The 15,013-nt window shown below is 43.9% G+C and overlaps 1 protein-coding gene across 3 annotated transcripts in view; it reads right to left on the minus strand.

The window, feature by feature from the left end:
* Nucleotides 1-175: 175 nt before the first annotated feature.
* LOC133469987 (disco-interacting protein 2 homolog C-like) overlaps nt 176-15,013 on the minus strand; it is a 31,340-nt gene continuing 16,502 nt past the window's right edge. For 2 of the 3 annotated variants that reach the window (XM_061757743.1, XM_061757741.1), the window contains exons 19-39: nt 14,383-14,497; nt 14,043-14,179; nt 13,774-13,910; nt 13,448-13,656; nt 12,948-13,062; nt 12,387-12,588; nt 12,175-12,275; nt 12,025-12,105; nt 10,387-10,510; nt 10,190-10,311; nt 9,717-9,828; nt 9,316-9,425; nt 9,050-9,180; nt 7,913-8,081; nt 7,665-7,835; nt 7,251-7,312; nt 7,096-7,153; nt 6,134-6,208; nt 5,878-6,052; nt 4,937-5,060; nt 176-4,108 (exon numbers count right to left, since the gene is read on the minus strand). In XM_061757743.1, coding sequence (XP_061613727.1) covers nt 3,856-4,108; nt 4,937-5,060; nt 5,878-6,052; nt 6,134-6,208; nt 7,096-7,153; nt 7,251-7,312; nt 7,665-7,835; nt 7,913-8,081; nt 9,050-9,180; nt 9,316-9,425; nt 9,717-9,828; nt 10,190-10,311; nt 10,387-10,510; nt 12,025-12,105; nt 12,175-12,275; nt 12,387-12,588; nt 12,948-13,062; nt 13,448-13,656; nt 13,774-13,910; nt 14,043-14,179; nt 14,383-14,497 — 2,783 coding nt within the window. In that variant the 3' untranslated portion in view covers nt 176-3,855. Of the gene's footprint in view, nt 4,109-4,936; nt 5,061-5,877; nt 6,053-6,133; nt 6,209-7,095; nt 7,154-7,250; nt 7,313-7,664; nt 7,836-7,912; nt 8,082-9,049; nt 9,181-9,315; nt 9,426-9,716; nt 9,829-10,189; nt 10,312-10,386; nt 10,511-12,024; nt 12,106-12,174; nt 12,276-12,386; nt 12,589-12,947; nt 13,063-13,443; nt 13,657-13,773; nt 13,911-14,042; nt 14,180-14,382; nt 14,498-15,013 lie in introns of those variants that run through there. The other variant, XM_061757742.1, reaches the window with a different exon arrangement.

Below are 15,013 nucleotides of genomic sequence, written 5' to 3' on the forward strand. Positions count from 1 at the left end.
TAAAGTTGAATATAAAGTTGAGTTTTGCAGATATTTTTCTACCGAGTGCATGTCTTGTATCTACTACAGTTGTTGAGATATAGCATATTGGTATTTTTAGAGGTGTGCAAAAACTGGGCTTAGGAGCCAGAACTTTGAAAATGACCATGACCAAAAGTATGACTTGGAGGCGGAGTCTCTTTAGCCAATCAGAGCACTTTATTGCACTTGTATAGTGTGATGTGAGCCAATAGAAGACTCTTATAAAAGTGTCATTTCATCTTTTGAAGTCATGTGTACAAAACAAGTCACACACGTGTACCGTACAAAATCAACACTATTTACATACAATACACACGCACACACACCAACACACGCACACTTGATGGGACGTCTTTTGTCGCGCTTGAACAAACACGGCGGCTAACTTAGCACGGCCGCTAAACTGCTAGCATCGCTAAACTAGCTGATATGCATAAAGACTTTTTTTCCCCCCAGTTTCCACTTTTGAAATAAAAGACAATGACACATTTTGAAAATATTCTACATAATCTGCGTCACAGTCTGCGGCGTACTGCTAACTACGCTAACAGCGCCGCGCTAGCCAACACCAACACCACCGCCACCTTTGGGATGGACTGACAATATTCAAGTTTTTATTTGTAATAAATATTAATTTTTAATCTCCACCCGTTCTAGATTTTGAATAAAACATCTGAGTTAGTGCACATAAGAGACAGCAAAGTGTTTTGGAGCAAAACACGCACGCACACGACTTTCCTAAAATTTCTTCTCAACGTGATTTCAAGTCAAATCAAGTGGTGGTAAGGAGTATAGAAGTGATAAGTTAGTCTAAATGTGTTTAATTTCTGAGTAAAAAGGTTAAATTTCAAAACAATAAATTCAAAGAAATGTGGCCACATTATGAGGAATAAAATCTTTCGCTGTAATACAGTCAGACATTTTAAATGCCACTTTTTCAAATCATAATGACAAACGAAATGCATCCACCCGTCCGGTTTCTCTTGCGCTTTTTTCTCACTGGGGTTGTGGGTGAGCTGGAGCCGATGCCAGCTGACTTTGGGCGAGAGGCGCGGTAACGCTGTGCTGGTTGTCACTCAGTCGCAGGACGCGTAGAGACAAACGATCAATCATTCCCACCAATGGACAATTTGCTCATCTCAGTCAAAACGATTTCAAGTTATATCAAGTAGTGGTGAGGCGTATGTAACTGGTAAAAATTAGTTTCAATGTTTTGACATTCATAGTAAAAAGGTTAAAATTTCATGAAAAAAAAAAAACATTTCAACAAGTCATTCAATGGAATGCGGCCAGAGAATAATGAGGAACAAAAGTGCATCTTTTGCTGCGATGCCGTTGGACATTTGAAAAGTCACTTTTAAAAAAAAAATCATGCAAACTGTTTTAGCTCGGAAAAGTAAAGTGACATTCTTTTCCCCACCGGCTTGTAAAGGACCAACTAGTTGTTGCTGTCTAAAATAAAATGTTACACTTTGTCTGTCACACATAAAACTTTGGGTCTTCTATTGCTACAGTATTAGCCTAGCGGTAACAGCTTCTCCGTGTAAAGCAGGGGTTCTCAAACTTTCCGGGCCCAGGGATCCCTTTGAGGGGAGAAATCTTTCCAAGGACGCCTCTCATAATCTTCCAGTTAAACGTAACTATCAATGCCATAGGAAATACATTTTCAAATGTTTCAACCTAAATAGTCTTGAGCTGATTAAAAGAATTTAACCGCATTGACAAAATTAATCTGATTGAGGCCCAACCTTAAAAAGGTTTATAATTGCCTATAAATGCCACAAAATGGCAACAAAGCAGTACTTTTGCCTAAATTAAACTCCTCAACTCACTTCCACATAGTTCCTTGGCACAAAACAGTGCTTTTGCCTAAATGACATTCAACTCACTTCAAGATCATTTCTTGGCACCAAGATAGCGGCAAAGCACTACTTTTGTCTAAATGAAGCTCCTCAACTCACTTCAACATAACTCATTGGCTCCGAGATGGCAGAAAAGCGGTATTTTTGCCTGAATTAAACTCCTCGACTTACGTCAACATAGTTCCTTGGCACCAAGATGGCACAAGATGGCGGAAAAGCATTAATTTTGTCTAAATGAAGCTCCTGAACTCACTTCAACATTGGTCATTGGCACCAGGATGCCCCAAAGCGAGTAACGGAAGATAGGTTCCCCCAAAAAAACTAAAGATGTGTTTGCAAATTCATTCGCGAATGCTGAACCCCAAATATGTGGGGGTTCGCTGTAATTTATTTTGCAGACCCCAAAGCTTAGGCTTGTGTACCCCAGGGGATCCAGGGCCGCAGTTTGAGAACCACTGATGTAAACGACACTTTCTAAGACAGCGTACAAAACTGGATGGAAACTTCGAGCCGCCATCTATATCATTTTTCTTCCTTGCTGACCTTGAGTGACGCGTCAACATGTTGACGTGTTTGCATGGACGTCACACCTCCGGTCCAAGCTCCTCCACCTGCAACTCCGAGTGCTTGTCCTGTTTTTTTCTCTCCACAGGAACACCTGATGACTCAGGTTGTAAAGGGGTGAACAATTTCCATGGGAACTTAAGGTGGGGAATTATGGAAATAATCCAAGTTGGAAACTTTCCATGGGAATTAACTGGGAATCGAGGGTAACTGAATGGAAATGTATATTCAAGCATAAATATAAACATTTTGTTTTGTCATAAGCAGACCCCCATGCAAAATAGATAGCTCCTCTTGCTCACATGCGAGGGCATTACAGCACCTTAACTGCTCCATATTTTTCACTTCACTCACAACTCAAATTTCAGATGATAAAATGAAACTAGCAATTGCGCGTAGCTTGAACAATTCACAAGTTGGGGCACTTCAAAGTCAAGGTACGGCTGTACTTGCATGAAATTTGGTTGTTTTAGTTACAATTCAGCTAAAATATACAGCTGTGGAAAAAATTAAGAGAACAAAATAATAAAACATTTTGCAATGTGTTTTTATAGGAGAATAAATAGCACTCTGTATTATTGTACTTTACAAAAACATACAGTAATGACATAATGGAATGTAAAGAATTTTTGTCACACTTTTTGCTTCAATTCAATTGACATTGTGCTGCTCCTTCTGGTGTGCGCACCTTGGCCACCTGGGGTTAGTATAATACAGACATACGGATATACATTGACTTCATTCCTCAGTTAAATGTACTAAGATTAGTCGTTCTTCACAGAGGATAAAGCATATATGCCTGTGAGTTTTGTTATATTAATCGTCTACATCGCTCGTATCTAGAAAAGTTAGTTGGGTCACTCGTATCTCAAGGCAGCACTGCACCATAAATAGCTAAATCAGAGAAACTGATAATTTTGCAGCGGCCTCTTAATTTTATCCCAAACTATACTTAAGTTCCCTATTAAGAGCCAACTTTCAATTTCAAATTCCTTGTTTAGTCCCATTAATTCCCATGGAAAGTTTCCCAAATTCCCAGAATTTTGCAACCTTATTGATGTCAGCTGAAATCACTTGGAATTCCCACTGAAGCGACACTAAATGTCCCTTTCTCACACGCACACGCACGCACGCACACTCACAGGGGGTCTGCAGGGGTGGGGAGAGGGCTGCATAAAGGGGCTACTAGACACCTCCTGGTCTTTTAGGTTCCTCTCCATATAGATCGTTATGTCAATGTACAATATTTATATTTTTACAAGAAGCTCCTCACTGCTTTTCCCTCCGTTCCCACGAGGCTTCCCCGGCGGAGGTCACTCACACGACGTCCGCGGAGCAGTCTGTCAGCTAACGAGGAAGAAAGAGGAAGCGACGAGTGCAGAGTGCACGATGCACACACGCACGCACGCTACATGTTGTAGGCCACGTAGATGGGGTCCAATTGGTCCTGCAGGAAGCCGTCGCGCAGGTGCATGCGCTGCTTCTCGCCGCGCGAGTTGATGGGGATGACGCCGATGTCGGTCACCACCACCACGCCCACGATCAGGTAGTGCTCCTCCAGCACCGCCTTGGTCACCATGGGAACCAGGTCCAGCGCCTCCTGCTCCGAGCCCTCCAGCTCCACCACCACCACCAGCAGGTTGGTCCATGGGAACACGGCGCTGAGGGACAAGCGCACATTCGTTAGGTAGGCTGAGCTGCAATGTTTCCAAACGCATAAATGTTCATACAGTGAATCCCTGATTATATCAATGTTCATCTTTCACACCCTTCGACTTTTTAAAAGGTCATTTCTTAGGTTTTTGTTTTTTTAACAATAGACAGTGAAGTGCTGCATAATCACATCTCATCTCAGCATTCGCAAATTCCCTTATTTGCAGATAATTTTTTGGAACCAATTGCCCGTTATTTTCTGGGGAAAAAATATCACCTATTTACTGTTTTTGTGCTCAGGCAAAAGCAATAAAAGTACTTTGGTGCCATCTTGTTACCAATGAACTATGTTGAAGTGAGTTGAGGAGCTTCATTTAGACAAAGGTAATACTTTGCCACCATCTTGGTGCCAAGGAACTATGTTGGAGCTGAGGAGTTTCAATTAGACAAAAGTAGTGCGCTGGCACCATCTTGTGGCATCTTGGTGCCAAGGAACTATGTTGAAGAGAGTTGGAGAGTTTCATTTAGACAAAGCTCTTGCTATTCTGCCGTTTTGCAGCATCTTTTGTAATAAGGAATAAGTTTGAAGTTATTTGAGGAGCTTCATTTAGCCCAAAGTAGTCCTTTACCGCCATCTTGTTGCCAAGAAACTAAGTTAAAGTGAGTTGAGGAGCTCCATTTAGACAAAGGTCATGCTTTGCTGCCGTCTTGTTGCCAAGGAACTACGTTGAAGCTAGTTGAGGAGCTTCATCAAAAAACAAAAACAAATAGTGGTTTGGCGCCAAACTGAGACGAGAGTGACATTATTTCAGTACATAGACTTTTTGTGAGCGTACCACTCCATGATGCTCTTGTGTGCGCGGATGACAGACGTCTCGATGTCGATGGGGTGGTACCTCATGCCCCGCAACTCCATGGCCTCTTCCAAGGCGCCCACCACGAACAGAGCGTCGTGTCTCTCTGCGGCAAAGGCACACACACACACACACATACCATGTAGGTGCCACTCTACCGAGGCAAAATGTACAACAGGCCTGGGAAAAATTGTGCTCAGGGGCCACATTTGAGTTTTAAAAAAGGCAAAGGGGCTGGGTCACTAGGTTATTTTTATTAATGAAATAATAATTATAATTTTATAATTGCTTAGTTGCACATAATTGTATTATAATTCATTAACCACTTATTTAATAAAATATGTATATGTAAGATCTATTTTAATAGTAAAAATAATCTAATTGTTTAATTAAAATTGAATACGTTTTTTTTAATTAAATAAATAAAACATTAAATGGGTTGTGTTGTTTAGTTAACAATTAAATACTTTGTATTATTTTAATTTACATTTAGTTACAATTAAGCACTAATTTCACAATATATGTGAATTTCTTTTTAATTTATGTATTTTTTATTTTAATAGTAAAACAATTTTACAATTTTTAAATATTGTAAATTATTTATAGTGAATTTATTTATAATTCACTAATTATTGAATACATTGTATTCTTTTAAATGTACATGTAAAATGTTTCATTTTACTATTTGTATTTTATTATTTACAATAAATCAATTAACCAATGATTAAATTCGAAACACTGGTGAAAACCCCCCCATAAATAAGCAATTTTAGGAGACAAAAAAGATAAAATTAATGCAACACCAAAACAATATGCAAAAAAATGACTCTTGATATGCAAACAACAGAGCAGGCCATCCAATATCGTAGTCAATTTTTTTACTAGTCCTGACAAAGAAAATCACAGAGAAGAAGAAGGCGAACCTCCGTTGGCGTCTGTGAGCTCGGTGCGGCGGAGGAATCCCAGGTAGCCCGTCCGGGCCCACACGGTCTGCGTGTCTCCGAAGCTCAGCCGGGAGTTGAAGTGGTCCGACTGGAGGACCTCCTCGCCGTAACCGCTGTAGTAGCCGCTGCCGTTGTGAGCGCTGTGCACCCAAATCTGACACGAGAACAACAAAAGAGAGGTCGGCCCCATCATCAGATCACATGATCCACTTAAAAGCCGGTCTTAAAAGAGGACCTCTCCCAGGTGTGAGTCCCCCAGAGGTCCTTTGGTCTCGGGGTTGGCGATGATGATGCGAACTCCAGGCAGGATCTGAAATACAGAGAGGGACCGATGTGTCGTTGCCATGGTTACCACCACCTCGATGCTGTTTTGATTCGTGGTACGCAAGTACGCAAGTACAGTTCAGTTGTATTTAACTTTTTAATAAAATACATTTCAATTGAATCATTATTTAAGTACATTCTTTTTTTTTTGCTAAATTTAAGCGCAGTGTTATTGTTCAAACTGTGCATTATATTACAATGAATTACAATAATAGTGAATATAATTTTTAGGAATAAAAATGTCTTGTTTTTGATAAACACTTTGGCCTGCTACACAACTGTATCTTACTGTTGGTCATGATGGGGGTGCTTGGAGACAAAGTATTTTTTTAGGCGGTACTTGGTGTACAAAGTTGAGGAACCACCATTCTAGAGCTTTTTCCAAAGAGGGCTGCATACAAGAAAATTATGGCTTAGGGCTTAGGGCTTTGGATATTCTTCACCTTTTATTTCAAATAAGTAAGTTTTTAAGTAAGTAAAGAAATAGTAAAGATATATTTAAAAAAAATATATTAAGCCGGGATAGGTTTTTTCTTCTTTTCTAATCATTATAATGATCATTCCTGCTCAGTTTGGAGCCACATGCTGAGTTTCAGAACAGACACGTATCTCCAGTACAAATCTGCAGGAGAGCAGGCAGGGAGGTTGTTGATCACGGACTGACTTGAGTCACTCGAATGTGGGAGGACATGCAGTCCACACCACAAATAGTCTTTTGACATTTAACTCGATGTCTTGCTGGGAAAATGGATGTCATTGATTTCTCGCTAAAAAGCTTAAATATTCAAAATGTCCTCGTTTGACTCTCATCTTTTCCCGACTAAACCGAGAGATTGAACAGCAAAAATTGTGTTTGTGCATGTGTGTGCTCACCTTTCCAGACTCCATCAGAGGCAGACTGTGAGGAGATCCTCTCTCCACCAATCGCACCCTGAAACACACACACACGGACACACGCGCAGGCATGTGGAGTCTAACACGCTTCTGTGGACTTGTAAGGAGACACTTGGACTCAGGAATGGTCTGACCTGTCATGGCGGAGCGCCCTCATGTCTACGTAGACTGTGGTGGGGTCCGGTCCTGACGTGCCCTGCACACCATTACAATATAATTACTATACATTTATGATATAAAATGGTAGAAAAAGACTGGTGTTCCCTCACTTCAACATAGTTCCTGGGAACATGATGCCATCAGATGGCGCCATAGTAACAGTTTTTAATAGTAGACTGAGCACAAAAATCTTACATCAAATAATGGATGATCGGTTCAAAAATAGGCAAATTTGTGAATGGCCAATTGCGAATATGCGGGGTAGCACTATTCGCAAGTTTTTGCTATTTGCACCAAGTCTTGATCCCCGTTCACTTTACAAACAGTCAAAATACAAACAGACGCAGACACACACACACACACACACGCACACTGCATCACGCGTGTACCTGCAAGCAGATAGCCAGGTTGACCCTGCAGCCGAACGCCGTGCTGACCGAACGCGGGTGCAGGCCGAGATCTTTGAAGAGTTTGGAGAAGGAGAGCGTGAGGGACATCCTGGGCCTCTCCTCGGCCACCACCACGCAGGCCCGAACCCGGGACAGGTCCAGACCGCGGGCCTGCACGACGCAAAACCACGACATGTGAGTGTCACTTGATCTTGCTTGTGCGCCGGGAACGCGTCACCAGAACACACCTTGAGGGTTTCGGTCTGCAGGCCGAGACCTTTGGTGCAGAGCTCCATGACGCTGTAGGAGCAGAAGGTGTCTCGCACCCTCAGCTGGCTGACGGCCAGCAGCCACAGCGCCGGGTTGGACTCCAACTCCACCGGCGGGATCAGGATGGACTGGTGGCCCGAGTAGACACTGCGCACATACGCACACGCAAACACACACACACACAGAAATGGAGTGGTTCCATGCAGTAAAAAGGAACATTCATCAGTTCTATAAGCGGAGAGGCGCTAAGATGTGGTTGTCTCACGGTCATATTTTATAATAATTGGCGTATCGTCCTCATTAGGGGACAAGACCGTCTATTAGCGCAAGGGATTTGCAGGCTGATTTATGTCTGTCGGCAGGCCAAGTTTAGATTTCATTAGCAGGCAGTTTAAAAGAAAACCACACCTGCAATTTTAGAGCAACACTTTCTACATGGAGGTCACAACTCTCTCGTTCAGGGATGTGTCCTCAGGGGACACTTTTGCGTTTTAAACTGACAGATGGGCCATGTCATTCGTAGATTAGGTTTTAAAAAAAAAAATGTAAGAAAAAGAAGCTCGAATTTATTCTCATGTTCTATTTTTATTCATTATAATTAACCAATTATTTAATACAATAAATATCTTTCAAATGTACTGTAGTGTATATGTATATATGTAGATACAGTATGTTTATTTTACTCATTATTTTTATTCACAATAAATAAATTAAGCAACTATTTAATAGAATCAATGAAACAAATGAAATGCATTTACACATAAGTAGTGCTATGCTGCCATCTTGGTGCCAAGTAAATATGTTGAAGTGAGTTAAGGAGCTACATTAAGATAAAACTATTGCTTTGCTGCCATCTTGTAGCACCTTGGTGTCAAGGAATGATGTCGAAGTGAGTTGAGGAGCTATATCTAGACAAAACTGCTTCTTTTCTGCCATCTTATGACAACCTAGTGCCAAGAAACTATGTTGAAGTGATTTGACAAGCTTTATAAAGATCTAATTATTGCTTTGCCGCCATTTTGAAGAAAGTCATTTCAGGAAGTGGCGGTAAACTGACGTTGTGAGATCATACCAAAAGAGGACCCCCCCCCCCCAAAAAAAAAAACAGGCCCAACCTGCAGAGACACCAGAGGACGAAGCCAAGGCCGCAGTACGGGTCGAGGCAGATGGCCACCTCTCTGGACGGGTACAACTCGCACTGCAGCTTCACCGAGCGACAGAACGCTCCCACGGCATTATGGGACATCTGTGAGCGGGGGGAAGAGGGAGGCACAGATGATGGGACCTGAAGCCAACCGGGACTGTTTGAAGTCTGCACGAAGGGGACAATGGAGACCCCTGAAGGGGTTGCAGGGGAGGGGACGGTCGGGCCTGAGCTGACCTGAACACCGGCCAGCATGCCGGTGGTCGACACGCTGAAGTCCAAATACGCCAAACCGTCGGGGTTGGTGGGTTTGTACAATGCTGGAGGCTTCTTCTTTGGCAGGTCATCTGCAGCACAAACACACACACACGCACAGTGAGGACAGTGTGCTGAGCTGTTTTGTGTAAACCGTCTTTGAGTGTCTTTTTACATCGTGTTGGAGGAGGAGGCGGTGGTTAAAAAAATGTAACAAGCGTATTTTAACAAACCAAAGTGTAGAAAGTACAGATATCTGTTTTCAAATTTAGGGAGTAATTATAAAAAGTTGTCAGAAAAAGAGATGCTCATGTAAAGTACAGATACCTGAAAAAACTACTTCAGTACTGTAATAAAGTCTGGTGTGTTTGTGCGTGTGATACCGGTGTCGAGGACGGGCGGCCAGTTCCTGATGTCCACCGTGGCCGTGGCCTCTTTGGAGCGGAGCAGCTTGCAGATGACGGCCGTGGTCATCACGCAGGCCGAGTGGCTGACCTGCACAAGGAGAAGACACGGGTCAGAACCGCTCCACGGCAGGAAATAATCTTTTTCTATAATGTTTGTTAAACAATTGGCGCCAGCGTACTTCCGGGTGGCACAACGTGAGTGACTACCACTGACCTGAACTGTAAATGGTGACAAAACTTGTGTTTGAGGTCGCTCAGCCGGATATTCTGAAAAAGGTTGGGTTTTTTTTCTTCATGTCCTTCAATTTTTTTTTTTAAAAGAATCACACAAGCCATTTGCCTGTTTTCTCAATCGCTCTGCGTTGGTCAAATGACATAGGAGGGTTTGTTTACAATTGCCACCCGGAAGTACGTCTGACGTCACGGTGAAAATGTCTATTGAGTCGGACCTCCACAATCATCTTGACGGTGGGCAGCGTGGTGGAGATGTTCTGTGGGTGAGGCGGTCGCACCGTGATGGGGACGCAGCCGGCGTACAGGGAGCCGTAAAAGGCGGCGATCAGGTCGATACCTGCGTGGCGCACGCGGGGCGCGAGGGTCAGAATTTGCTTCAGAAACAAAATCAAGTCAACGGACTGACTCCTACCTGGTGGGTAGACCAGAGCCACGTGGTCTCCTTCCTGCAGACCGGCTCGCTCCATCAGCAGGGCGGCCACTCGCTCCGCCCGCTTGTGTAGCTGCAGGCAGGTGAGGGAACTGGAGACTGCCCCCTGACGGTGGTAGAGGGAAGTGCAGGCTTCAAAACAGTACAGTGAACCCCACTATATCATGGTGCATCTATCGAAGGCTTTTAAGTGACGTTTGAAAGTTTACAATTTCCGTAACATCTATGCTAATTTCTGTTAGCCCGTCTACGGCGTTTTGGATTATATGTTAGGATTAAAATAGCAGACTTTTGTTGTCATATGGTTTGGATGAACATGTTGGTGTTTCGATATACAATGTTAAGTGTATATTGTGTTCAGTTATTGTTCAAAATTTTCCCTCACATATTTGCTATCCGCTACTTCGAAAATTCAACTTTTCATGTATTTTTGATTATACAGGAAGTCCTCGATTTACGAATGAGTTCCGTTCCTACGCTGGCGATGTAACCCAAATTTCCGCGTAAGTCGGATTTCACCGTTAAAGTCGAAATTTATGTCGAAATACTTCTGTTACGGGTATTGTCCCACGTGATTGTGACAGCAAGCTCAGTGTGTGTGGGCGTCGATGTGTGAGTGAGACGGGACTGCGAAGGAGGAAGGAGTGCACGCCGGTGCGAGTGTGTACAGTAGCATGTGTAGTGACGGCGACCGGGGAAGAGTAGCGATTGACGTTGAACGTGCAGAGGAACTAATAAAGCCATTAAAGCAGCAAATCGGTGCTTTGTGCCTTTATTGTTGCTGTCACCTAGCTCAGCTGTGCAACGAGAGAAGGGAGTTAACCCCTGCGTCTCCCGACCACGGTCAGGTGACTGTAGCAGGAAAGGTTAACACTTAAAGAAAGTGTTACTTAAGTGTTACTTAAAGAAACTAAAATACATTAAAATAAAAAAATAAGATGCTGTACTTACCATTACTGCTGAGAGTGTGAAAAAAGGAGGGCGAAAAAGGCAAAGACAGACAAGCACTATGCACTAGCTAAGCAGAAACACTATGGTGCTGGGACAAAATGGCGGACGAGGCACGGGCGTCGTAAAGTCGAAACGTCGTAGGTCGAGTGCGTCGTAACTCGAGGACTTCCTGTATAGTTAGTTGTTGAAACTCTCTGAAATGCCCGCAGATGCCACAAGATGGTGCCAAAAGTCCTGTTTTAGTGCCAAAGAACAATGTTGAAGTGACACATCTTGACTGAAAGACAATTATGAGCATTTTTAGTGGAGGTGTCAATTATTTCTCTTGGTTTTTCGCTATTCAAGGCAGGGCTCGGTAGCAATTGCTCTACAGTGTTTCCTCGCTTATCGTTAGCCTTATAGCGTAGTTTAAACAAGAAAAAATAAATAATTTTAGCAAGGACCTTGCTATATTTTATTGATATTGCAAAAGTGATTTAAAAAGATTGAAGCAATTATGTTACTAGGCTAACGATATTCAACCCTGCTGTTTTCAATTGTACTCTATAAATAAATTCGGATTGGATATTTGGGTTTCACTACAACGACCCGTCAACAAATTTTAGGCAGTTTTCGGGAGTATAACAATCACAATAGTCTTCAGGGTACACCCTGGAGTGGCGTCCTTACCCGAGAGCTGAGCAGCGTGTAAAGAACGTGGTCCGGGGTGGTCTGAGCTCGCCATTGCAAAACCTCCGATAGAAAGAGAAACTACATAGGAGACAAATGGTCAGTGGAATGGACATTTAAAAAAAAAAAGATTGACATTATTGGTCTCACCTGGTCGTTGTCATCCGTCTGTCCCAGATCTCTGCCGCTGGCCTGAGCGATCCGCTTGCCGGACACAAGATTGCCCACCATCACAGAGGCGGGGCCGATCTCTGCGACACACATACACAATTACTGAATCATACAGACAAAGAGACACACACACACACAACAGCACCAGTGCGTGCACAATCACACAGCAGCAATGTGGGCGTGGTGCCCACCTGGTTGCTTCTGCCGAGGTTTGGGCAGGTTGGTGACGCAGGTGTGGGGGCACATGAGGACGTTGCAGGGGTGCAGCCCCCCTTCCAAGTACAGCTGCTTGATCTCGGACAGGTGGATGCCACCCAGCGGAGTCTTGGGCAGAGTGTTGGCCGGAACCAGAGCCAGGCAGAACACGCCCACCCCGTGGATGCTGTCGATGGCCTGGGAGGGGAGCAGAGAGGGAGGGACAACATATATACGGACCATTATGAGAATGGGGAATTATAACAATAGCAATAATATGAATTGTATTTGCAGATGTACTGTAGCTTGAGCGAAGGCTAAACATTGTCTATAGAAATTAATGTGAGTGTGAATAAATATGGTAAAAGGTAATAATTTAACCGTAGCATTATGCACAGTTTGAACATCAACAATGTGCTAAAAAAAAAAGGAAAATAAAAATTGTACTTAAATAATGATTCAATTGAAATGTATTGCACATAAGTTAGATAAAGGTTATACCTAAATTGTGTGAAAACAAAACAAACAAACAAAAAAGGCAGTGTGTGGCCTTCTACCTGCAGGACGCGGCTCATCCACTGGAAGCTGTCCTCCTCCGTGGAGTCCGGCCGCTGCTCGGCCACAACCACGATCCTCTCATCCCTCAGGACGGTCACGGAGAACACGGCTATCCTGCGACGGCAGCAGCACAACTACGTCAACACAATTTATCTTCACGCCAAGATTTAAGTTTGTACTTCAGGTCCACCTGAGAGCTCGTAAGCAAGAGATAAATTGATCTCATTAAATGTCCTTCCTCAGTGCTTCTACATTTTTTTTTAGCTTTTTTAGATTTATTGTCATTCATCAGCATCTGGCTGCTTGTCAAGAGCTGCTTGCGTCTTCCTCAATGTGACTTCTAAATGGTTCGGCAATATGGCCTTAAAATGAAAATGTTCACCTTCGCTTACAGAAAAGTCAAAAGTTGGCAGAAAATAAAGACTAAAGTAAAGTATAATTAACTTAAGTACAGTATTTGTACTTGCTTACTTCCCACAACTACCCCAGCACTCCTCACCTTCCCCTGTAGACGAACTTCATGGGCTCCACCGCCAGGGCCGTGGCCACGACGTCGTCGGCGTTGTGCCTGCGCCCGCTGACCATGATGAGGCCATCCATCTTGCCCGTGATGAAGACTAGACCTCCAGGCCCGATGAAGCCCAGCAGGCCGGTGCGCACGAAGGCGTACTCGCTCACCAGCCCGCCACTGCCGCTCACCGGGTACACCTACAGATATGTGAGCAACCTGTAGGTGAGTATGACGCGCGGCTTCCTGTGGCGCACCCCGCAACATAACAGCAGAGTTAAGTGGCTAAAAGTGAAGAGTAGAACAGTTGTGCTCACCTCGAATGTGTTTTTCGTCATACCGGTGAGGCCGTAGTACGACGTGCCTGTAGCGATGGCGCATACGCACAGCTCGCCAATCTCGTCCGTCTGACAGAGCTGAGGGACGCCTTCGGGCTTCACCACGCACACCAGGCCTGGCGGAAGACCGGGACGCACCCGAGTCACAACGCAACTTCCAGCAGGACGGTGGGCAAAGTTTTCCACAGGACTCAGATCTGTCTCCCATTGTCCGGACGCAACGGAAAACACGAAAGAAACAAACGCACCTCCTGGCGTCACCGTGCCGACGTCCTGCACGGTGAGGACGGACAGACGCTCCTCCGTGTCCACGCGTACCACGCCGTAGGTGAGACCCTGCATGGACAGCACGCCGCGGCCTGGAGGACTGCTGTCCTCCACTGGCCTGGAAACACACACACACACACACATCAGTCAGGAAGAATGCCAGATGATCAGAATTTAATATCGTTCATATTGTAAGCATTTTTTTTTAACTAGCTCTGCTCTGTTCCGTGTTTTTTTTTTTTTAATAGCCCAGTCCAACATTGTAGCAAGGAACTCACACATTTGCTGTCTTTTGTGTATGTACTGTACATGTGTATGCACCTCCTGATGGCGACCGTCAGAGCCTCAGGCGAGCTGGCGCAGGGACAGATGACCTCCGCTCGCAGTCCTTTGGTCTGAAAGACGTTGAGGAAGGCGTCGCACGACGAGATGGACCCTGACAGCATGAAGAGAAATGTGCTTGTGTTCAACGGACAAACATCAAGGCTTAATTAATTCATGAAATTTCAGGAATATGCACTATAAGCTTTACAGGAGAACTTAGTTTGACCTTTTCAAAATGTTAACTGTTCAATGTTTCAGTACTTTTTGCACAATTTGCAGTTCTGTAACAAGAAGCTGAATGCAACAGAGATACGAAAAGACTCGAAGAGTCACAGAAAGGCATACAAGTGGACCTCCTTGGAAAAACAAACAAAAATAACATCAGTTGTGAGTTTTGCCATTCAGTTCCTTGTTAGAGAACAGCAAGTTGTGCAAAAAGTACTCAAACATTGAACAGTGGGACATGTGGATTCCAAAGTTTCGAGCAGGCTGTGAAGGTTACAGTGCATTTTAGCTTCATCCTGAAATTTCACTTGAAAGCCGCATACCCCTTACTTTTTGTGCGTAGTGTATTTGGTAGAATATTTCTCTGCGAAGGAGTCAAATGACCCCATTTCTCTGAGCAGGG

Source organism: Phyllopteryx taeniolatus, chromosome 20 (assembly GCF_024500385.1).
Source record: "Phyllopteryx taeniolatus isolate TA_2022b chromosome 20, UOR_Ptae_1.2, whole genome shotgun sequence".
In the NCBI taxonomy this organism is placed as follows: Eukaryota; Metazoa; Chordata; class Actinopteri; order Syngnathiformes; family Syngnathidae; genus Phyllopteryx; species Phyllopteryx taeniolatus.